Source organism: Cannabis sativa, chromosome 1 (assembly GCF_029168945.1).
Source record: "Cannabis sativa cultivar Pink pepper isolate KNU-18-1 chromosome 1, ASM2916894v1, whole genome shotgun sequence".
Lineage (NCBI taxonomy): Eukaryota > Viridiplantae > Streptophyta > Magnoliopsida > Rosales > Cannabaceae > Cannabis > Cannabis sativa.
In genome coordinates this window covers 36,415,105-36,439,462 of record NC_083601.1, presented here as the reverse complement: position 1 = coordinate 36,439,462, position 24,358 = coordinate 36,415,105, and the positions used below count along the sequence as shown (strand labels likewise).

The window sequence follows — 24,358 nt, the reverse complement described above, 5'->3', positions numbered from 1 at the left end:
TTATCAAGGGCGTCAGATTTTTCTTTAATTAAATAGGTGAATCCATAACGAGAAAAATCATCGATAAAAGTGATAAAATACTTATTTCTACACAACGTGGTGGAATAAGGACCACTGATGTCTGTGTGGATAATTTCCAATAAAGATTGACTGCGGTTTGCAGTCTTCTTTCTTGTTTTAGTTAAATTTCCACGAGTACAATCAACACAAGTATCCCAATCAGAAGCATCAAGAGGAGGAAGTATTTCAGATTTAATTAAACGATCAACCATTTCTCTGGAAATATGACCCAATCTTTTGTGCCATAACAATAAGGATGTTTCCTTAATATGAGGTCTTTTACCCACAGAATTCACAACATTAAAAGAGGAATCTAAATGAGCCAATGACAACTTGTAAAGACCATCAGAATAAAAGCAATTTCCAATAATTCGAGAGTCAAGCATAATGTCAACATTATCATTTGCAAAATGAAAAGAATATCCTTGTTTAACCAAAAGCGGAAGCGAAACTAAATTCCTTTTAAAAGTAGGAACATAAAAAGTATTGTTCAGAATAATCTTATCACGAGACTGTAATTCAAGAATAAATGTTCCAACATAGATAACGTCAACTCCAACATCATTGCCCACTTTAAGCTTGGACTCCCTCTCACTTGGCTTCCTGAGATCCCTTAGCCCCCGTAAGGAAGCGAAACATGAACAGTAGCACCACTGTCTAACCACCAAGAATCAATAGGAACATCAACTAGATTAGATTCAAAACAAACACATGCCAATGGATTACCTGATTGTGCTTGCTTCTTTTCTAACCAAGTCTTAAATTTGTGACAGTCTGTTCTCCGATGCCCCAATTTTTCACAAAAGTAACACTTCACATTAGAGTATTTGGACTTTCCATTGTTATTCTTCTGTTTATTCTTATGCTCCTTACCATTACCATTCTGTTTTGTAGCACCATCATTTTTATTCTTGAATTTTCCTTTTCCTTTGTTGGGCTTGAGGTGAGAAACATAGTTAGCAGATTCATTCTTCTCCCTTTTAAGCTTGCTTTCTTCAGCCACACACTGAGAAATTAGGTCGCTGATAGTCCATGTTTGATTGTAAGTGTTGTAGGCTGTCTTGATAAGGCTGAAAGAGGCAGGAAGAGCGTGAAGAGCTCGATGAATAATGAAAGAGTCAGGAAGAGGAATATTATGATCTTTCAACTTGGACTGAACATTCACCAATTTCAGAATAAAATCTCGCACTCCTTTTAATTCATCATACTTAATGGTTGTCATTTCATCCATAAGATGTCCAAATTTTCGCCGTTTTCACCAGTGTCGTATAATTTTTCTACAGCATTGAAAAACTCTTTGGCATTTGTAGTGTCTGGCAAACCACTCAATAGATGTTCAGGAATGGATCTTTTCATAGTAAGAAGACTAAGTCGACTTGACTTTTCCCATTGTGCATGATGAGTTCTCTCGGCAGTTGTGCGGGAGTCGCAAGATCGGCGGGTTTTTCTTCTCGTAGGCACAAGTCCAAATCCATTATGCCTAAAGTAAATTCCACATCTCGTTTCCATGTCTTGTAGTTGGAAGCATTCAAAATATGGATGGAAGCATTATTGTTGTTCACAGAAAAGGAGACTGAAAAATTCAAAAAATTAAAACTTGAATAAGCAATATGAGCAATATGAGCAATCTAAAGAAAAGCTATCCAAAAATAAAGAACATAACAAAAATTGATTTGGAATATCAATCTTAATCAAAATACAAAATTAATCATTTAAGAACATTCATAAACAATTAATAATGAGATATCTATAATCAATTTTAGATTAAAAACAATAAAATCAAAATACACAATTATAATTTCATAATGTAATTATATAAACCCTAAAACTTTAAAGTTAAAAATTCTCTTAATATACACAATGATTTCATGCATATAATATATCAATTGAAAGAGAATTTAACGATCAATAAAACCCCTAAAGTTTTAAGATTTATAAACAAAAAATTGCACATAAAATAATAACTAAATTAATATGAAATTATGGATAATTAACATATACAAATTAATTATACTAATTATAGGTTCTAAATCATATACAATAGGCAATCTGATACCACATGTTAGATAAATAAACAATTAACCCAAGATCTATTTGTATATAACATAGAACACAATAATAAGATATAATAATTAGGTATGTGTACCTGATTGATCCATAGCAATTATCTCTGATTGATCCACAACAGTTACTCCAATTTGATAGTGCAATACTATCAACTAAGTCTTCCTCCCTAGATCTCTAAATCAGAAGCATTTTATTTTATCTGATTATCAAAAGGTATACTATTGTGATGAGACAATATGTATTTATAGAGTTAGGGAGGGGACTTAGCTACAAAACCCTAGTTGGGCTGGGCCTGCTCATCAAAGGCTTCAGTCAACTAGAAAAGCCCACACTTCTACTTCACCTAGACTTTACTCACAGATGCTAAGCCCATTAACAATTGATCACCAACAACATGGGCTAACACAGCAAAGAACTATCCAATCAACCCAAGTTTTAATAAAACCAATAAAATTTAATGTAAGCCCAAATAAAAGTCTAACAATTTAGACAAACCCAAACTCGCTAATTCTCGTGCAGGTTTCGAGTCGTGTTATCGTATCTAACCCATTTTACCAACTCTACACAAGAGTGAGTCCCTCCCTTTGAACACTTGACAAGCAGCTAGCATTAGATTTAGAGATCTTAGCTAGATTGTCCACAAAGGTGAGATATTCACACTTGATAAATTTAAAGCTAAAATAATCAAATAAAGATTTTAAATGAATAATAGAGAAGAATACTCTTCAATAAGAGAGTGGATAGCAACTTTGCAGTCTACGAAGATAGTAACTCTAAATCACTTCTTATCCAAAGCCCACTTCAAAGCCATCTTGATAGCCTCTAGCTTAACTTCCAAAGCTGAACTGAAGAAGCTTTGCCACTACAAGAATAGTAGTTCCAAAACAAGGAGTGGCCACAAATTTCCACAACAGCCAAACCTGCACTATCTTTTTTGAAAGAAGCATCAACCAAAATTAGGTTCCCATCGTGGGAGGAACGGTGGAATTCTCTAATATTTCCAAAAAAATAGCTTTTGAGATTGGTAAGCATCCATAGTAATGTATCTATGAATTCTTCTGCCTTAGCATCCTATTTAAATTTATTATAATACTTCTTATAAAACAAAGCTCGGAACATATCCCAAATCATGGTATTCAGGTCATGACATTGGGACACAATCTCCCACCAAATACGAACATCCTCCCTAAACATAAATATGGCACAACCAACTTGATCATTACCCTCGACTAGCATAAATTCGAAGATAGACGTTAACATGTTCATCCACTATTTCGCCTTCAGTGGATCATAACCACCCTCGAACACTTGCGGGTTCTGCTTCCTGAGTCATTCATACAACGACTCCAACTGATTTTCCACATCCTGTGGCACAACCAGAGGTGCCGGAGGAATATGGACATGAGCAGGCCGAACTTGCTGCTCTTTCAACTCTTTGATTTGATCTCCTTGTTGTCGTATTGTACAGTCTCTTGCATCGCAACATACATTTGTTCCTAGTTTTGTGGTGGTGGAGGATTCCCCCTTCATCACCAGCACTGAGCCCAGATAGCTTGTGCTGAAGCCTGTCAGATCGCCTCGAAGGCATAACTTAATATACCTGCAACCATAGGCTTAACACCGATTAGACCTTCTGAACCAACACCAATGCTAATAAATATTTTCACATTTACATAAATGTAATATTATTATAAATAACCCTATCATGCTTTTTCTAACAACATATTTGTTTCACATAAGCAAATATTTCAATTAATTAAAAAAATAAATAATTAACACTTACTATACTATGAGTCGAATGATCGAGCCTTTACAATCAATATATATATTCAGTTAGTTTTCAAAACTTTAAACCTTAATTCCTCTAATACCATGTTATAATGCCCTAATCTAAAAGTAAACTCATTAAAAAAAATCAGAAGTGAAATCTCAATTTTATTTTATTATAATTTTTAAAAACACGTTAAATTTAGTTTTTTTTTTCCATAATTTAACTATGTGATCATAAATTTCTTTAAACAAAAAATGTGACTTGTCTATTTTTATTTATTTATTATTTTTTTGAATAATTAAATAAAAATAGTAATATAGTTTTGGTAGCGTACGTAACGATGAAAGAGGCTTTGGCAGTTATCCGCAGAGGAGCATTTGTATCTAAGCTTTTCCATGCTATTTAAATGCCGTTCATCTTCAATCTCGACCGTCAGTTTCAAACGACAGTTACTTTTCGCGCCAACTTCTCCCATTTTTATTAAAACAGCAACAACTACAAATGCCTCAAAACAGACCCACCCATCTTTTCTCACATCTCCCCCACTTAGTCGACTCAGAGCCTTATTATCAGTTCCCGACTCGGCCCACTTCCATGAATCTCACTTGGCTCATTCTCTTTCCTCCAACGCCCTCAAAATTTCCGCCAAAATGGGTTTTGTTTGCGAAGGAAAACAATTACATGGACATTTGGTAAAACTGGGATTATATAGTGATCTTCATTTGCAGAATCAGATATTGAATGTTTACGTTAGATGCAAGGAGCTTCATAATGCACACAAGGTGCTTGGTGAAATGACTGTGAGAAATGTTATAGCGTGGAATACAGTGATAAGCGGGGTAGTTGATGAAATAAGTAAATGTAAGTCCAGTTCTTTATTGGGTTTTGTTTATTTTAAGAGAATGTTGCTCGAAATGGTTCGCCCAGATGATATAACCTTCAATCTTTTGCTCCGTTCATGCATTGTATTATTGCATCATGTTCAAACTGGTTTACAATTGCAATGTTTTATTCTGAAACTAGGATTTGGTTCTAATTGTTTTGTTGGTAGTGCTCTTGTTGATTGGTATGCAAAACGTGGTTTGGTTGAAGATGCAAGGCGGGCTTTTGAATCTGTCTTGTTCAAAGATTTGGTTTTGTGGAATGTGATGGTTTATTGCTATACTTCAAATTGTTTTATCAATGAGGCTATTCACATCTTTCATTGTATGCAGTCACAAAATGTCAAGGGGGATGAGTTCACCTTCAGTAGCTTGATTAAGTTATGTGGTATTCCAGGATCATGTCAATTGGGAAAACAGATTCACGTGATTGTTATTAGACAGTCTTTTGATTTGGATGTTTTAGTTGCAACTGCACTCATTGACATGTATTCAAAGAATGGAAACATAATTGATGCTCACAAGGTTTTCAATACAATGGCCTTTAGAAATAGAGTATCTTGGAACACCATGATAGTTGGATATGGACAGCATGGAGACAGTAAGAAAGCTATCAAACTCTTCCAACAAATGCTTCAAGAAGGTTTTTCTCAAGATGAACTAACCCTGTCTAGTATTTGTAGCTCATGCGGCAATGCAGGTGTAATTACTGAGCTTATGCAAATTCATGCACGTTCAATTAAATTTGGATTTCATTCGTTTCTGTCAACTGCAAATGCACTGATAAATGCGTACTCCAAGTGTGGCAACATTGTTGGTGCATTTCAGTGTTTCAGTTTGGCTGAAGAGCGTAATCTCTTTACATGGACGTCAATTATATGTGCCTATGCATTCCATGGCTTTGCTGAAGAAGCCATAGAGTGTTTTGAGGAAATGTTGACTTGTGGGTTGATTCCTGACAGAATCGTCTTTCTTGGGGTTCTTTCTGCCTGCAGCCATGGAGGGCTAATAGATAAAGGTTATCAGTACTATGAGATGATGACTAAGAAGTATGGGATACTACCAGATTCAAAACATTATACCTGTCTGGTTGACCTAGTTGGACGAGCTGGCCTTCTTGATGAGGCTTTGAATATTTTGAATTGCATTCAAAATGAATCTGGGAAAGATGCACTGGCAGCCTTCCTTGGAGCATGCAAAATCCATGGAAATTTAAGATTAGCAGAATGGGCTGCAGGAAAGCTTTTTGCATTGGAACCAAACGATCCAGTGAATTACACTATCATGTCTAACATGTATTCTTCCAAAGGTCGTTGGACTGATGTAGCGAAAATTCGTAAAATGATGAGGAGAAATTGTGATCTTAAAACTCCTGGTTTTAGCTGGGTGGAGATTGCTGGTGAGGTCCATACATTTGTTTCAAGAGATCAAGCTCACTCAAAGACTGTCAAGGTGTATCATATGCTAGGATTGTTATGTTGGGTAATGAAGGAAGAGGTAATAACCGCAGAAACTTCAAAAACTCTTCTGGAAGTATATGCATTTTAATTGCTCCCACAGATTTAGAGAAAGATGTTTGGACTTTAATCATGGTTTCTATGATACTGACCCGCTTCTCATTTTGGCTTGTCACTCTTGTCTCCTGTGAGGTAACAATTTGCTGGCATTTACAATAGAGTTCAATTTAATTTATACAAAAAAGATTATCAATGGACATTAAATTCAAATAGGAATAAGTTTACACTGCTGATGGCATATTCATTCTAGCATATATTTAAAAGCTCTGTCGACGTTTTTTTAACAGTTAAGTATTTCCTCTTTATGTTATGCATAAAACTGTATAAGGAGATATGGAATTGAAATTCTGCCAAACAAAACCAACCCAATTCAAAACATGCATGATGAAACCTGTGGATGGGCTTACCAGCTTTATTTGTCTTTGTTTCGTAAATTCCTCTGTACAATGTTTCATGAAATGTTTGAGCTGGGTCACCCTCCACTCACAAGGTATTCTTATGAATTCCGTTAGAAATTTGGTAGGGTTTCTGGTCTACCAAACATTGTCTATGAGCATACCATTATTTTCATAGAGTACCTATCAAATGTGACAGATCTGACCAGAGGGGAACAGTTATCTCTTTCCTTAATATGTATTCACTTAAAATTGCAGTCTGCTCATAGACAATGTAACAAACAAACTGAAATCTCAATTTACAACATAACTGTCATGCTTACTGATAAGTAATTGACCAAATGAGGATGAAAATCTGAAGAGTGTTTTCTATTGCTATCCATTATTGAGTTTTGACCCTTCTCCTTTATTTCTTTTTCATTCCTCCTCAAACACTTTCACTCTTTCATTTTTGTTATAATCAGTGGTTACTAAAATAAAACAACCCTTCGATAGACATGAATAACTCTCTAAAGAAACCAAGGTCTCTTTCACTATTCTGCAGATCATATGTTTTTGTTTTCATACTAAAATCAAGGGTGCAATGTAATCTACTGTCCATTCCCTTTCTTTGTATTCAAGCAGAAGTTGACTTGAAGAATTCCCTTAAAACTCTGGCAAACATTCTACCAAGTACCAACCTGGGACTGAGAGATCTGTCAATTTTCACCTAACTGTAGTACTAATCATTTTGATTTAGAGGATGACAGTTTGTTCCCTAACCAAAGGTTTACAGGTTGATTAACTTGCAATAAAAGGTTTTTGCCTAGCTCTTCTCTCTTATTAGAAAAAGTTTGGTTGCATGTAGTATCTTCCAAAGTAAATACCAGTGTGTATCTTTTTCAGTCTAGTTTCTTAAGGTTTTCTGAACAAGGAGCAGTGTGTTCTCTACAAGTTACATCCCATTTATAAAATATTATGATAGAAAGAAAAGAGAGAAAAATAAAATGAAGTTGTAGTTTATAACAGGCATTAGAGAGGCCATAAAAAGGGTATTAAAAGTTTATATAACTAAAGTAATATTAAAAAGAAAAAAAAAATCAGGGGTACCCTTTCTCTTTTTGAACAATGCTTGCTGCTACTTGAATAGTTTTTTTTTTTTCTCTCAGAAGGGCTTTGAATGGATTTAATTAATACAAATTTATTAATGACGTGTATAATTGTTTTTGGCGAACATGTCACATGTGTATATATAAAGATATATAACTAAGGATATAAAATAAAAGGAAAGAAAATATTTTTTATTTTATTTTTTGTATTTTAAAGTATTGAAATTTTATTTTAATAAAATGATTTTTTTTATTATTTTAGTAGAATGAATATTTTATTTTAAAATGAAAATAAATACCATTTTAATGTAAGAAAAAAAATTAATAATTTTTTTTTATACATTTTAAATTTAATTCTATTATATTCATGTTTCTATTGTTATTCCTATAACCATATTCATATTTTCAATTTTTTTAGTTTCCAACCAAATGCTATTTAAGTGTTATAAAAAATCTTTAGCTCAATTACATATGAAAAAGAAAACCGAGAATTGAAAATTAAATATGTAGTATCTTTTGAGATTGGTCCAATAATTTTGTCATGTAAACGTATAATTTGTTTTCTCAAAAAAAAAAAAAAAATTATAACTGTAATTGTATTTTGTTAACTACTCCATATATATATACTAGGCAGAAGTTACGTGCAATGCACGTATACTTAGTTATATGCTTAATTTGAAAAAGTTAATTGAAAATACACAAAGTTATAATAGTAAATTAGATGCAAAATGTTTATAAAATAAGTTAAAAACAATTACATTTTGAAAATTAAAAAAAAAAAAAAACATTGTTTCTATTCTAAAAATTAAAAAGAAAATATACTCTAAACTTTTAAAAATTAAAAAAAGGCTTGAAAACAATGTCAATACTCTATCATTATAAAACTAAAAATATACGTACATTTCATAATTTCTAAAATTAATGTCATTGTAACAAATAAATATTCAAAATGGTCTCTCTTAAATATAAATCTTAAAAAAACTTGCACTATAATATTAATGCAAATACAAATTGGAAAAAAAAAAATTATCATTTTTTCTATTTAGTAGCTCCACCAAATCTGCAAGCAAATCAGAAAGGAAAATTAAAAATGAGAATTGAAACCAAAATAAATTAATATTTACACATAATGCATAATTGAATGTTGTTACAAATTCAATTTCAAGAAACTGAAAAAAATACAACAAAATTATTAGTTTCATAACGATTGTGTGAATGAAAACAAATTTAATGTTATAAAGCTAAAACCTACTCAATTTAAAAAAACACAAGTTAGAGAAATCCTCGGCATTATTCTACTTATCAAGGTCATTTGAAATTACCTATCTTGCGGAGATCATCGGAGCCAATACTTTCTTCCTTCTTCTATCTTTTATATAAAATGCAAACTCAATATCTTTTGAAGTGCGAATTCTCAACCCTAGAAAGCATAATAAAGAAGATATAGATTAATTATCCAAAACAAAGACTTGTATCTGCAACAATATTCAAAGGAAGATATAAACATACTAAAATCAAAGATAGACCACGATTGAGATTTTGAATAGAGAAATCGAAGAAGCTAAAGAAAGATTTGAGAAGACGTTCTATGGCGCAGTGTTGACATAATGAATGGGAATAAGTTCAATATGAGATGTAATGTTTTGTTTGGCTGCAAAATTAATCATCGCTTGTGTCTCTTTCACTCCTCCAGTGCAACTTCCAGCTACTATTTTCCTTCCTCCATCATCATAAAATCACATTCTTTAACAAAATTAAACTAAAATAATCACAGTACATCATCTTTTATGGTATATTAAATTTACCTATATACAATAAAGGTGAGAAATACACATACCCAACAATAATGGAAAAATTGGTAGCTCAAGAGGCTTGTTTGGTGCTCCAACCATAATCGACTTTCCTTAAGACCTTAATAGACCAATCAAAGGCATAAGTGGGTGCACTACAAAGATTGTGTCGATAATTCCATCCATTGTACTCATGGCACCTTTCATAATAATTTTTAATTAAAAAACATGCATAACCCATTAATTGAAATTTAAAAAACCTTTTAATAGCTAAATGAATTAGTACCTCTATTTGATTTTGGTCACGAATGATAAAAAATGAGTTAGCACCAAGATTGTCAATAGCTTCTTCCTTCTTATCAGGAGAGGTACTTATCACTGTAACTTTAACCTCCATAACCTATGAATGTGTCAAAAAGAACATATTATCTATCTACATGTGTAAAAAAATTAAAAAAAAAAAAAAAAAGCTGAAGAACGATGGAGACTTGAACAGGTTCGAAGAGTATGACCGCATCAAGAAACCAAAATGAATAAACAGAGGAAACAAACAAATCCATAAAAAAAAAATCAAAATACATATATCTAATCATTGCTTACGATATTTTATAATAAACTAATTATAAAAACAAAAACCATAATAGACAAAATGATGAAAAATGATGAAGAGAGGAATTTCAACAATCGAAGAGTAATCCGTGATTAGGATTTTTGGGTTTTAACCCAGATAGTGGTCGATCGACTCTATGATAGAAATCATGAGAACGATTAAAAGGGTCACTAATTAGCATATTAATGACAGGTAATAAGAACCTAGATCAAAAAATCCAAACTTAGATTACAAAAAAGGCATTAAATGATGAAAAGAGGCATACATTAAACTCTAGAAACAATGAGAGCTCATAAACAATCACCAGAAAAGTCGAAGCCAGGGCAGTATGAACAGAAAAAAAAAATATAATTAATATAGAAAAATAAGAAAGGGTAAAGAATAAGTTTTGATGAGACAGAAAACATCACACCCATGAAATGGGTCAAGACCAGTTGACGTCAACGATCGATGCTTCAAATACATTGCGCCAGAAAACATCAATTGCATATCCTCAAAAAATAATTACAAAAACCTAAAATACCAATTTAAAAAATTCATAATACTCACAATTTAAGATTTATCTATTTACAAAGAAAATTAGAAGTTATGGAGATTTAATACTCAATGCATCGGTGAATAAACTGAGAATTTTTTTTGAATAAACTGAGAGAGAATTAATCTCAAGGAGAAGTTAATTACTTTCCAAGTTTTTAGGGCTAAGTTGTATAATATTTTTTATCTTTTAAAAAGAATATTTATATTTTTTATTGGAATAATTTATAAAATAATATAAAATCAATTATGGATATTCTGTTAAAGAATGGTATATTCTGTTAAAATAAACAGATAAACCAAAAAGAATCGTTAAACCAAGAATTGCCGTTAGATAGGCACTTTTAATATATAAAGATATATATATATATAAAAATCAACTACTCCTATATTTTTTACTAACACTAAGTGCGATGTTAAAATCAGAGGTAAAACTATGTGTGCTGTGGTAATTGCGAGAGACCATCACGAATCAATTTTGTGGGTAGCGGCAAAAATGCTACAATTTTCTGACCCACTCGCTTGAGAAGCAGCGGCCTGTCTTTTAGTCATGGAGACGGCAGTTTGCACCATCCTTTTGTTTTGGTGGAGAGTGATTCAGAGATTGTTATTAAGAACCTAAAAGGGGTGACTCTATTTGGGGGATTGAGAACTATGTGCGTCATTGCAAACTCCTCTCTACTTTTATGATTAATTGTAATTTTTCTTCTATAACTAGAAACTGTAACTACATGGCCCATAATGTGGTCAAATAAGCGTTCGCTAACAATGTTACGGGTATGGTAGAAATATCTACTATACCTGTTAATATCTTTTGTAATGATCATGAAATCTAACTTCAATTTTATTTATTACCACATTTTTTTTTAAAAAAAAAACACTAAGTTTGGTAAAAGGGAAAAGAGGAAGGAGGAAGAGCGATAGAAGAATTGATGAATTACTTTATTTGGCAAGATTGAGAAGGGAAGGGAGAAGATTGGTGAAGGAAGACTCTTTCACTGTAAATATACAATTTTTAATTCCTTCAAAAATAAAAAAATTACAAAAAAATAAAAATAAAAAAAAATTATCAATATATAATATAATAATAAAATAATAATTTTAATATTTATTTTAGTCACCATCTTCCCAACTTTACTTCTAATACTAAACCATAAAAAGGGCAATAACTATCATTTCTATCCCTCCTACTGTCATCATTTTGAAATTCTTCATCCATAGTCTTCTTCCCAAATTAGGAGTACTAGATTCTCAGCCATTGCGCGTGAATTTTGACATAATTTACCATCAGCAAATGAGGAGACTTCTCTCTCCTCAAACTACCAACTGCCAACTAGACTACTACCAAAGTAAAGGGACCCACTCGGTTAAGTCTGACACGTGGCATAGCTGGTTCTCAACTCATACTCCCGCCAACGACTGTCTCCATATTTATTAAGGAATTTTGATTTTATATGTTTAAATAATTAAAAAAATTTATTATAATACTAAAAATTTAAACCATAAAAAAACTATATTGTTTTTTTCAAAACCCCAAAAATACCCCTCTCACAATTCTCTCTCTGCATCATCTCTCTCTCTCTCTCTCTCTATCTCACATCCCAACCGCCCACCCTCACCACCACCTCCGACCTCCGACCCTCACCGCCACTTCCGACCACCCGCACCAACACCCCGACCCAGCCCCACTCTCTCGGACCGCCCAAAAATCGCACCCCGAAACCCACTCTCTCTTCCTCTCTCTCTGAAATCGCAGAAAAAAAAAATGGTCCCAGGTCCGATGGTCGGACCATGGGTCCGATGGGGTCCGACCCATCGGACCCATGGTCCGACCATCAGACCTGGGACCATTTTTTTTTTTTCGTTTTTAATCGGACCCCATGGTCCGACCATCGGACCTGGGACCATTTTTTTTTCTGTGATTTCAGAGAGAGAGGAAGAGAGAGTGGATTTCGGGGTGCGATTTTTGGGCGGTCCGAGAGAGTGGGGATGGGTCGGGGTGTTGGTGCGGGTGGTCGGAGGTGGCGGTGAGGGTCGGTGGTCGGAGGATGGAGGTCGGAGGTGGTGGTGAGGGTGGGCGGTTGGGGTGAGATGGAGAGAGAGAAATGATGCAGAGATAGAGAATTGTGAGGGGGGTATTTTTGAGGTTTTGAAAAAAAAGTATAGTTTTTTTAGAGTTTAAATTTTTAGTTTAATTATAAATTTTTTTAATTTTTTAAGCATATAAAATCAAAATTTTATTGAGTAATATTTTGCAATAAAACTGTCTGTAATTTTTTCTGAAAAAATTAAAAACTGTATATAATAATAATAATTGCTAGCTTAATTAATTATTCGAAGTTTTGTTCTTCTACGACAATAATCCATCGTATAATAATAATAATAATAATAATAATAATAATAATATGAGCTGGACCTAATAAATAGAGTTAAAGTTATTACATCAGAACTATTGAGTCACCCTTTTTTTAGTATATCTGCGTGTAATATTAAATAAATAGTCATACCAAATGAAACTATTATTTAAAAAAGTCAAAACGGTAGATTTTTACTTCTCAGTTCTTAATTCATAATATTCGAGAAGATTACTTATTGAAAAAAAAAAAAAGTCCCATTAAACAACATAAAACCTAACGCAAAATATAGGTTTTTTTTTTTTTGGTAAAATCTAGTTTATCCTACACTAATTTAATAATATCACTATCATGGCAACACCAACCAATTTAATTAATATTTAATACCCAATTTTTTTTTTTTGAATGTAGCGTAATGTTATTATATAATCATATATTAGCTTAATAGTTTAAGGATCATAGATTCGAACCCATTACCTCTCCCTTCTTCCCATCCCCTCACCACTAAGCTAGCCTTATGGCTTTATTTAATACCGATTCTGTTATGAAATAATATTTATTTTCCTCTTAAAAATATGAAACTAAATAGTCAAATAGTATTAGTTCCCATTAATATTGTTTGGAATTTGGATTGAATGGCGCATTTTAGTAGTAAACCGTGTCGTGACACACAGTTCATTTCATCCGCGCACGTTAGCGTCTTCTACTTTTTGCTGCGTTGAAACTCAAAGTCGTTGTCTTCTTCTCGCACCACCATATAGAAGACAGTCTTTCTTTCTCTCTCTCTCTCTCACCTGCTCGATATAGCTCACAGGTACCCGCCGTTTCTCTCTGTAGAATGACTAGCTCCGACTCCTCGCACGGACGGCGGAATTCTAGCTCCAGTTCACGGACTAGCATGCAGGACCGGATTCCATACTCGCCGGCGTTGAGCTCGGCCTACTCTGACACTTCCAGTGTTCGGAGCCGGAACTCCGTAGCCGATGCAGCACGTTCTATTGCAGGAGTCTTCGTTTCTTGCTTCACTCCGCCAGAGACGAAAAGCTCCAACAGTTTCGCTGACTCTGAGGAATACAGAGCCCACTCTGGTAAATTTATTGGTTGATCCCTCTTTTTTTTTTGTCTTTTTTGAATTGGTTTTGACGTCTGGATCTCGCAGTTTGATTTCTGAAAGTGTTTGGTGGCTGAGAAAATTTGTTGAAAGGAAAAGGAAAATGCGAGTTTGAAGATTGCGACTCATTCAACAAATATCGTTGGACTTGTTCCGATCAAGTGTCTTTTGACTTTATTGATAACAAATATATTTGTCTAGGAAAACCTGAATTCTATGTCTATATTATAGTTTTTTCGGAAAAATCTATCAATATGTGCAGAATGTATAGGAAAAAGTAACAATTATATTCAATTTCTAAAACGGGGAAATTGCCTTTCCGGGATTGTGGCTTTCATGCTGGGAAGAGTACTGGTATATAGATAACCAAGTTCCAAAACAGGATTAGCACTATTTGCAACATGTTAAACATAGATGAGTGAGGGAATTTTTTGAATTGCCCAATGCCCAATGTCCATTTCTTAATAAAATATACTATGTTTGTGAGAAAAGTAAAACACACGTAAAAGATGGTTAGTGTTTATGTAACAATCTTATAGCTGTGTATCTGTGATTATAGAATGATCTAAGGAGCTTTATCTCCGTGTTAAATTGAAAGCATATTTGTTTCTTTATGAAGTAGAATAAACAAATTGGTTGGCCTTCTTCTTAGTTACGTCGGATGCTTCGGGAGCTGGTAGCGAGAGAAGACGCAGTTCGAATAGGGGAATTTATGCTCATTCAAATAATTCAACCCATGAAAGAGAACCTGCTGGTGCTACCGAAAAACTTACCATGGAAGGAATCAACAGGGTCACGAGGAACTTCTCGCCATCTTTCAAGATAGGACAAGGTGGTTTTGGGACAGTTTACAAAGCGAAGCTTGCAGATGGAACAACGGTTGCAATCAAACGCGCTAAAAAGGTTTGATATAAGTTCTTAATAAAGTAATAAGGAGGCTGGTTCTAGAAAATCAGATAATGTCATCATACAAGTGTTGACAGAGCTTTTTGTAATTTTCTTTCATTTGTGTTGGAGGAAGAGGATGACTGATACTTGATATTCATCTGTGTTGTATTATCTTTCTCTGTAGAGTGTATATGACAAGCATTTGGGCGTTGAGTTTCAGAGTGAGATCCGAACACTAGCACAGGTAGAACATTTGAATTTGGTTAAGTTTTATGGATTTTTGGAGCACGAAGATGAAAGAATTGTCGTTGTGGAATATGTTCCAAATGGAACCCTTAGAGAACATTTAGATTGTGAGTACCTTGTCAGCCTTGAGCATTTACATTGTGTGCCCGTCTATCATTATGTCTATGTTCATGTGTAATTAACTATCTAACATACAAGAAACTAATGCAGGTGTTCATGGAAACATCCTTGACCTCGCCGCAAGACTTGATATAGCAATAGACGTGGCCCATGCAATCACCTATCTGCATATGTACACAGGTTTTTGTTTTCTAGCCGCAAACTTAATTTAGAATTAGTTAATACCAGTATTGGTTCCAAATAGAGATAGTCCTAATCATGTCGTGAGTTCTTTGCAGATCACCCTATCATTCATAGAGATATAAAGTCCTCAAATATTCTCCTTACGGAAAACTTTCGAGCCAAAGTGGCGGATTTTGGGTTTGCTAGACTAGCAGCTGACACTGATTCAGGTGCCACCCATGTGTCCACCCAAGTAAAGGGAACTGCTGGCTACTTGGATCCAGAGTACCTTCGAACCTATCAGCTTACTGAGAAAAGTGATGTCTACTCTTTTGGTGTGTTGTTAGTGGAGCTTGTCACAGGCAGGCGTCCCATAGAGGCAAAACGGGAACTCAAGGAACGGATAACTGTGAAATGGGTTCGAACCTCATCTTCTTTACTGAATTTCTTGAAAATATGTAGATTGTTTTCTTATGTTCTGTAGGATCAGTAAGTGTGTTTCCATCACATCGTCTTCGGAAATGTAAATATGGCTTCATCGACCTATGTAACCAAGCTTTCCTCAAATGTAGAACTTGACATTCCATATTTTTGCAGGCCATGAAGAAGTTTGATGATGGTGATGCTCTTTCAGTATTGGATCCAAAGTTGGAACACTACGCAGGAAACAGCCTGGCTATTGAAAAGCTTCTTGAACTAGCCTTACAATGCTTGGCACCGCGCAGACAGAGTAGGCCTAGCATGAGAAGGTGCGCTGAGATCCTTTGGAGCATCCGCAAAGATTACAAAGAACTAATGGGTTCAGATTTCCGTTCATTTTCAACTCGTTCCCAAAGGAGCTAGAGCAACAGTGTGCTTCCAAGATAAGTAAGTTGCCATGAATCATCAAATTTTTTTTTTTCAACAGTGTTAATCCCTAATGAATTTGAGTTATAGAGTATTTGTGTGTTAGGATGCAACACCGAGCAGTGTGTGTCGATTTCAATTTGTTAGGGAACCCAGCTATTTGTAACGAATGGATTGGTAGGGCTAAGAGGGGGGAGAGTGCAAGGAATGCGGGTAGAATTGTCTTCTCTATAAAAACTTAGCTAGAGATGAATTCAGATCCATGTGCTATATTTTTCGTGAATTTCAACATGTTATTCACATTGGGTTGCTATGTATACTAATATAATAATTTGTGTATTGTATCTATTGAATATTTGTTTCTTCAGCCAAATATATTACATTTATAATTAATATTATTTGCTTCAAATACCTATTGCAGACTTTACAGTAACTAAAGTCAATCTTTGGTCCCGTCACCGTACACAGCCCTGGCAATAGTGGCACTTCATGTTTACAAATTCACAATACATATAAATTATAATACACACATTAAATCTCTCACTCCCAACCAAGATGATAAAGAAATAATAATAATAAAAAAAATGAACCATCCAAAAATAATAGGGATTCCATCATGAAGATATCGCTTGGTGAAAGCCCACAGAATCATATGAAGGGCTTGGTTTAAATTTCTTGCTTTAAGGTTAGAAATTTCAACAGTTCCTAAAAGTTGCTCAACTTAAAATATGATGCAAAAAAAGAAAAAAAGAAAAAGGACCACTCTTACCGTTGTAAATTCCCCCCTCACTCTACCAAAATGACATTCAATATTGACAAGTTGCAAGTCTTTTTTGTGTTTTTTCTTTTTAATGAATATTGAATACTCATTATGTACAGAATGATACTTACAAAACAATATCCTTGTGGCTGTGACTCCTGTCTCTAAAATCATTTCATAAAAATTAGGCTAACTTATGAAGATAATATACAATTGGAAATGCTAATTCTACGCTTTAACTTATGAAAAGAAGTCCTCTTGTTTTAAACTCTCTTTCACCTCTTCCACAAAATTTTTCTTTTTGTTTTCCTATGGCATCAATGCAAAATTCTCTCTTTCTCTCTCTTTTTCTCTTTTTATTTAGTGAATCTTTTGTCTATTAAGATCTAGGGACTGAATCCTGCCGAGTCAACTCATAATTACGATCCAGCGGTCTTTCATCCTCACTATCTACAGGATTTGCTTTTGAACAAAGGAAGAAGAATGATGATATGTAGATTGTCACATGCCAAATGCTGCAAAGAATTAAAAGATCAACTAAGATAAGTAAGAGAGAGAAGAAGAAGAGTGGATGAATCATTATACCTATGCCAAATCCAGTAGCTTTCACTGGTCTCCAGTTTCCAGCTTATGGCTGCCATGGCTAATGTAGTAAAGCCTGCAAGTAAATAGCCCCATACATATCGTCTAAAGATCGTCTTCACAACATTACGAAGCCACACTCTAACTGCTTGCCATCTGCACAAAGATGAGCTTTAAAATAACAAGTTCTATAGGAACATTTTGATCTAAATGAGGTTTTGAACAAATGGTTAGTTAATTCCTGTTCAGCCATGATATTTTATTTCAAATCAATCTCACTTTCATATTATTATTATGTTTTTATGGATAAATAAGAGCAAAAAAATAAATTAATTAACAACGTAGTTCTATGCAAGATAACAATGACAAAATACATATATTTGTATAAGACAGCAATAAAATTCACAAAAATAACAAGAGAAAAAAGAAGAAGAAAAAGAGAGAGAGTAATTCACTAGAGAAACAATATATTTTGTTGTTTTTTGGTTTTTAGCAATGGTATAAAGCATAATAATAAAGTAAAAAGAACAAAATCAAGCAACATTAGAGACAAACAAACCTATTACTGTAGTTTAAATATATTATATTATATAACTCGAATCACTTTGCCCCCTTCGAGGGCAAGATCACGGTATTCAACCACAAAAATTAGAAGGAGCAGAGTAAGACAACGTTTAAACACCCTCTATATATGTTTGGACTGTGCAAAAGATAAGTAAAATTCACAACCAGATATGATAAATTTGGCATCAACCCACCTGTCAATCATATTTAAGCACATTCCAATCGGCAAGGAGAATGACCTAAGCTTAGTTGAGTACTCTACAAGCCAGCCAACAATTAGACCCAAAGAGCCAATTGCTATCACCAGAATAATGTTGGAAGACCTGCAAAGGTTGACATTTTTAGATACCAGGCAAAGTAGCAACATCAAGATTGAGAAGGGAAAAAGATAATGAGGAGAGGGACAACATGATTGCGATTTTGAATGCATAGACTACTACATATGTTTTTGAGTTCAAGGTACCTGGTAGCCTTTGTAATTGCCATGAGAGCAGTGATGATGGCGAGAGCTGTGTGTATCGCTCTCTTGAACACTTCATCGATTGTAGTCAGGTACACGAAAGTGCTCACCACAGCCATGAAAGACAGCCAAAAGTCGAGGAACTGAAACATTTTCCAATACACTAAGTCCTGGCTAGTTTAATTTGGAATTCTTAAGAAAGAGCAATCGTCAAACAACAAAATTGTTCAAAAAGGAGAAAACCTCACCCGAAACCTCAACCTCAACCTCAAGAAGAGGAGAAAAAAATAAAAGAAAAGAAAGAACTTTACCTGTAAGACATTGAACGATAACGCACACCAGGATCCAACATCACATGCATGATATAGTCCACTTGAAATTCCACTACATGTATATATTACCCACTCTGCTAATGCCTGTATAGATCCCAATAATTTGTTTAGTACAGAAGTTATCAGCATCTTCATTTTAATTGAAAAGAATAAATACGAGCACTACCTTTTGCCTAAGGGCCCAAAACGCAGGAAATACAGCTGCTACATTTGATGCAATAAGAGAAATTGATTGTATTATGTGCCCTGAGATTGATAAATTCAAACATAGTAGAGTAAATCTAACTATGAAGGATGCAATTTAGAGAAAACAAATCAATGTTAACGTTTTGAATTTGAAGAGCTCGTTGAAATCATTTCTGAAAGCAACATGTACCTTGGTGTGACACAATCTCAACACTACAATCAAAGCCTCCGTGGTTTCGATCACAAGCACAGAAGCTAAGGGCACAGAAAAAAAATAATCATTACTCATTGACTGTAACTAGCAATGTCTCAAAGAGAAGTCATTAAGCTAAAAAGGTGCAGGAAAAAAAAACCTGTATAATGCTAAACCACTTGCATCCAGAGCAAATTTGCAATCTCCATGAGAGGAACATCTCTTTGGACATCTTTCAAGGGAAATAGACATAGTGGTCTGATCTTTGGAAGCAATACGGCTCTCATTTCTATGCCTTATTCCAAAACTCCAGGTTCCTTCCCTAATCGATAGAATGTAAAAATCTACTTTTCCTTCACTTGAATTATATAACTTGAAAAACATGGAGCCACCACTATTTATTGTCTTGTTTGCATAATAGTAGTCCCAGCTATCAAGCGACGGCAATCCACCAAACCTAGTGTATATTTCAGAAGTAATCTTTGTGTCTGATGTGAGTTGGACGTGGATATTTCCTCCAGCTGCACCTCTAGGAATGTCCATAATAAAATAAGTCCATGACTTATCTGGTTCTCCATTAAATGTGGAGTTGGTAAGAATGGGTTCAAGAGGAAAATTGGCTGAATCTGATGACACTTTTCCACTGACTGGCAAAAAATAAGATTCAAATGGCGCGGAACCTCTCCTGACAACTGTCTGCAGATAACAATTCTTATCTTGTCAATCAAATACTCCTGCCAATAAGTTTCTTGATGCATCAAGATGAAAATAAAACACTACAAAAAGAAACTAATTGTAGAGATGCTTTCAAGCAAGAAGCTAATAAAAATGCAGTCATCTCTTTATTCGATAAAGCATCAATGAAATGTTACTTCCAAAGCAACATGAACATCACAAACTTTTGACTATTATGGTCTAATTTTATTGGCAAGTAAGATCCAACCACTTAAAACAAAACAAAAAACATGCCCTTAAAATGCTTATGTATTAATCTAATCTCATACTTGCCTTTTAACTAGTGCAGTTGTGAATCCTATCTGCTGCTAAGCATTACGAAGTAAATATACATAGTCTTGTCATCTTCTCACCCCCACACTCTCTTTCTATTCAATTTTGGCAATTGCCATCTTTATCAGATTAGAAATTATCAAATCCAAAAACAAAAAATCTATGATTTCTGGTTGCATGCTCAAAATCTAAAACTTGCTATTGAAAAACCAACTACGTAGTGAAAATTAAACAGCAGTTGAAAATACATAGTAGAAAACTCCTTGAAGCAAAATACACACAAGCCACAGAAATTTCACCTGAAGGATGTATTTTTCCCAAGTACAATTTGGTCCAGCCTTCCCCAGTGGACACTGAATTACTTTAGACTCCATGGAGTAGCAGAGCTTATTATTTGTTCCCTGAACTCCACCAAGTACTTTCGAAAGATTAGAAGGCAAGAAGGAAATATACCATCGACCAATCTTTGGTGAACGAATCACCAACGGGGCTTTATTGATGTCACCGGAATAATCGTACAGAACTGTTGATGGCATAGCACCATGTCGAACAATGCACATTAAATTTATTTCACTAACATTGCCTGTCTTATTTGGAGGAGTTACATTAAGACTGACATTCCTTGCAGTAATACGTAACTCTTCCGCCACTCCCATTATGTCCAAAGTGTAGAATTTTGGTTCACCATCACCGTGGCAAGAAGTTTCGAAATTATTTTGGCAGGCAATAATATCTGTCGTTTGGTTATATAACATAGCATTTGAAGAATTTTCTGCCAGATTATAGTTGCTGGTTAGAGCACATGAAAGTGAATCAATCGTCTGGTTGCAGTATTGACCCCACATGGTTGAGGTTGTACATCCTTCCACACTAATGTTGGCACTGAAAGAATATGCTGGGCCACGATTAATCTGCAATGTAAAGGCAAAATTATTGATAAAATACATCACCAGTCACAACATATTCCCATTTACAACAAGCATAACTGGAAGACTCATCGTAGCAACAAAACCACCTCTCTAGGATGCCAAACAAGTAAATAAAATTAGACAGTGATGTGGATAGTGAGCCTAGTGAAATCTGCTATTTCTGTAGATTTTTTGCTTATAGATAAAATACACATGTGAAAAGTTCTCTTTGACTATAAATACATGACAGTAGCTGTATGGAAATAACAGACAGAGAAATGACAATAGTACAAAACTCATGGTAAGAAATATAGTAGAATTTAAGTAGGCCAAAACACTACCATCTTCGACTGTGTCCTCGTAGGTCCAACGCCATTAAAAAGACCAAAATACCAAACTCCAGGGGATATCTGAACAAGAAGTTTGACAATTAGACTTTCTAGTAAATTAAAATAAAATAAAATGCACTAGTTAAAAATAGAAAATAAAAGCTCTGATAGCTTGCATAGGTTGTCTCCACCCATAGAACTAGAAATGTGATGATATTCTTGAAACAAAGGTACTATCAAAGTCGAAAGATTCTATGAGACCTGTTCATTTGTCAAGCTAAGTGTGAAATTTTTCTGCATTGGGTAGCACTGCTCCCCATTTTGAAGAGCTTGTATTCCTTCAAATGAGGTATTAAAGACAGGAACTAAAACTGCAAGAGAGGAAAATTCAATCAATACCAAACAATAATGAGACAAAGCACTATCCATGTTCATCTCTATATGGTAAATAGCATTATCATTGAGAACTCAAGCTGCAGAAACTTCGTCGGGTGAAGCTAGTGCAGTATGTGTATGCATGTTCATAATCAGTATAATATCATACAAAAGTCCACCAAAGGCCACAAAAACCAGATGAATGAACAAGTAAAATTCCATGTAGGCATTTTAAATCAAAATTTACATTTACCTGAATGGCCAGAATCCTTCAGAGAACCACTACTATCTGTCAGTGGGAGGCTGCCATATCTGAAGCAAATTATTGGAAGCCGACTTCTAGGAATCTTTGCCAGCTTTACAGTCCCCTAAAACCAACACAAATATATGAAAATATGAGATGAAAAGGGATGAGAGGATTTAATTTGAAGACAGTAACTTCTTCTTTTTCCTGCCATCAAGGAATAGCCTTTTGACAGTAGAAAACAAGTTAAGAACCTGAAAAACAACAAAGTGATAGACACCCCAGTTCATGTTGTATTCTATGAACCTGAAAACATACTTACAAGGTCTACATCTGAGTGCAACTCCAATGACATTGAAGAGAACCAGGGTGGCAATTCAACTAGTACAAACCAAAACACCAAAACCACAAATTAACAAAAATGCATAATAAACCATAATATCAGGATATTTGACCTACTGTGATCTCTTCTTCACGCGTTTAAGATGAAATTCACTTGGTATATAAGCCAATACGGAAAAGCACAGACAATTAAATTGAACAACTTCTTATTTTAAAGAGTGCCAATCCACGAAGCCAACAAAAATGTGCACAAATTCAGTGACAAAGATACTATCTTAGATTACCGTACTAACAAAAGTATGGCACTTTCCCAATATCAACATTAAAAACATTAACAGAAAAATATCAAACAATGCTGCGATGGTAGACTGATGAGAAAAAGTAAAAGCAATTTGCAACCCACGAATAATAAACAGTTTTGAAAAATGAATATAAATGAGAAGCGACTCAAAACAATCAAAAACTCAAATTTACAATCCAGTAAGGGGAAGGCAGTAAAGTTAATCAATTTGACAATTAACCAAAAAAAGGACAACAGCAAAATTCTTAAAACAACAAACTCGCACAAACAGAGTGATAAAAATATACTAAGGTTTACCAAACGACAATCAGTTTCTACAAGAACAATATACACGATTCCTCAAAACAAAAATATGAAGAGAAAATAATGATTTTGACGAATACCCATCAACCATTATACCCTTTTAAACCTCTGAAATAATAATAATGGAGAAATCAAATTAATTGAATCGAATTCTCAAAAGAGTCGTAACAAAATAACTTCCGAACCTCTTATATAACGCAAGTCAAAGGACCTGAGAGTGGTTGAAGGGTAACTGAAGCTGGAAACAGTAAAGGTGTTGAACGAAACCTGTTCACCAGAAGAAAAACAATGGCCAAAGAGACCAAAATATAGCAGTATTACACTGAAAATCAGAGAGTGAGAACGATAACGAACTGAATTGGAAGACATTTATCAGTCTTCTTCTTCTTCTTCTTCTATCTTTACTGTTATATTTTTTTTCCTTGGTCCAGTAAAAGAGAAGATGAAAAGAAAACCAGAACCCAATATGGGGTCTTTCTCAGATTAGTGTTTATGTTGTGTTTACGAAAATCTAGGAGCTTTAATAATATTATTCTGGGGAAATAATAATAATAATATTAAAAATTGTAAAAAACAGATACAAGCTTGACTTGTGTTTGAGTTCGTCAATTCGGGCTCTTAGCGCACTCTCCCCACTCAGCCTGCATAGGTGGAGCGTTATATCACGCGCCCTCTTTTTTCCTTTTCTTTTTGTCTCAAACGTTAAAATTGTTGAATTTCATGCATAATATTGAAATTCCACATGGTACTTCAATTCCACGGAAAATCCCATAATTTTCTCAAAATATAGTTTTTTTTTCTTTGGAAAATCAAAATATATCATTTTAATCCAATATAATATGTTAAAAAAAAATCCAATATTATATATTTGTTTTTTGAAAGTAACATAGTGTATATTGTTTTCTATAAAAGTGGGATAAATTAAACAATTTACCAAAACTATTGTTCACAAAAAAAATACAATTCACCATAAAAAATATATAAACTGACCCTATTACCATCTAGAAATCGTCTAGAAGACTATAGCTGAT

General features: G+C 34.2%; 3 protein-coding genes and 1 long non-coding RNA gene across 10 annotated transcripts; 2 read left to right on the top strand and 2 right to left on the bottom strand.

Annotated features, from left to right (window-relative positions):
• Positions 1-4,196: 4,196 nt before the first annotated feature.
• On the top strand, positions 4,197-6,550 carry LOC115704478 (pentatricopeptide repeat-containing protein At2g46050, mitochondrial). The gene has a single exon (XM_030631683.2). It carries the CDS (start codon positions 4,294-4,296, stop codon positions 6,325-6,327), a length of 2,034 nt encoding a protein of 677 aa, XP_030487543.2. The 5' UTR covers positions 4,197-4,293; the 3' UTR covers positions 6,328-6,550.
• A 2,108-nt stretch (positions 6,551-8,658) lies between these two features.
• LOC133033520 (uncharacterized) lies at positions 8,659-10,002 on the bottom strand. 5 transcript variants are annotated; one of them, XR_009685636.1, is made up of 5 exons: positions 9,856-10,002; positions 9,617-9,769; positions 9,289-9,522; positions 9,102-9,199; positions 8,659-8,839 (listed from the first exon to the last, which is right to left on the bottom strand). It is a non-coding gene; the product is annotated as an uncharacterized LOC133033520 (long non-coding RNA). The 5 variants fall into 5 exon arrangements; XR_009685639.1 differs by having other exon boundaries at positions 9,289-9,499; XR_009685637.1 differs by having other exon boundaries at positions 9,289-9,495.
• A 3,707-nt stretch (positions 10,003-13,709) lies between these two features.
• LOC115706450 (calmodulin-binding receptor-like cytoplasmic kinase 2) lies at positions 13,710-16,849 on the top strand. Of its 2 annotated transcripts, none has more exons than XM_061108333.1 (7): positions 13,710-14,155; positions 14,831-15,081; positions 15,251-15,419; positions 15,523-15,612; positions 15,711-16,012; positions 16,192-16,461; positions 16,531-16,849. In XM_061108333.1, exons 1-6 carry the CDS (start codon positions 13,906-13,908, stop codon positions 16,435-16,437), a joined length of 1,308 nt encoding a protein of 435 aa, XP_060964316.1. In that variant the 5' UTR covers positions 13,710-13,905; the 3' UTR covers positions 16,438-16,461; positions 16,531-16,849. The 2 variants fall into 2 exon arrangements, with proteins under 2 accessions (XP_060964316.1, XP_060964317.1); XM_061108334.1 differs by having other exon boundaries at positions 13,750-14,155; positions 16,547-16,849.
• A 356-nt stretch (positions 16,850-17,205) lies between these two features.
• On the bottom strand, positions 17,206-24,107 carry LOC115706449 (uncharacterized). Of its 2 annotated transcripts, XM_030634101.2 has the most exons (14): positions 23,513-24,107; positions 22,704-22,762; positions 22,391-22,505; positions 22,024-22,133; positions 21,775-21,843; positions 20,825-21,436; positions 19,678-20,213; positions 19,515-19,579; positions 19,305-19,384; positions 19,118-19,222; positions 18,810-18,949; positions 18,541-18,669; positions 17,786-17,938; positions 17,206-17,715 (listed from the first exon to the last, which is right to left on the bottom strand). In XM_030634101.2, exons 1-14 carry the CDS (start codon positions 23,694-23,696, stop codon positions 17,580-17,582), a joined length of 2,493 nt encoding a protein of 830 aa, XP_030489961.2. In that variant the 5' UTR covers positions 23,697-24,107; the 3' UTR covers positions 17,206-17,579. The 2 variants fall into 2 exon arrangements, with proteins under 2 accessions (XP_030489961.2, XP_030489963.2); XM_030634103.2 differs by lacking the exon at positions 22,704-22,762 and having other exon boundaries at positions 23,513-23,652.
• Between the last annotated feature and the right edge of the window lie 251 nt (positions 24,108-24,358).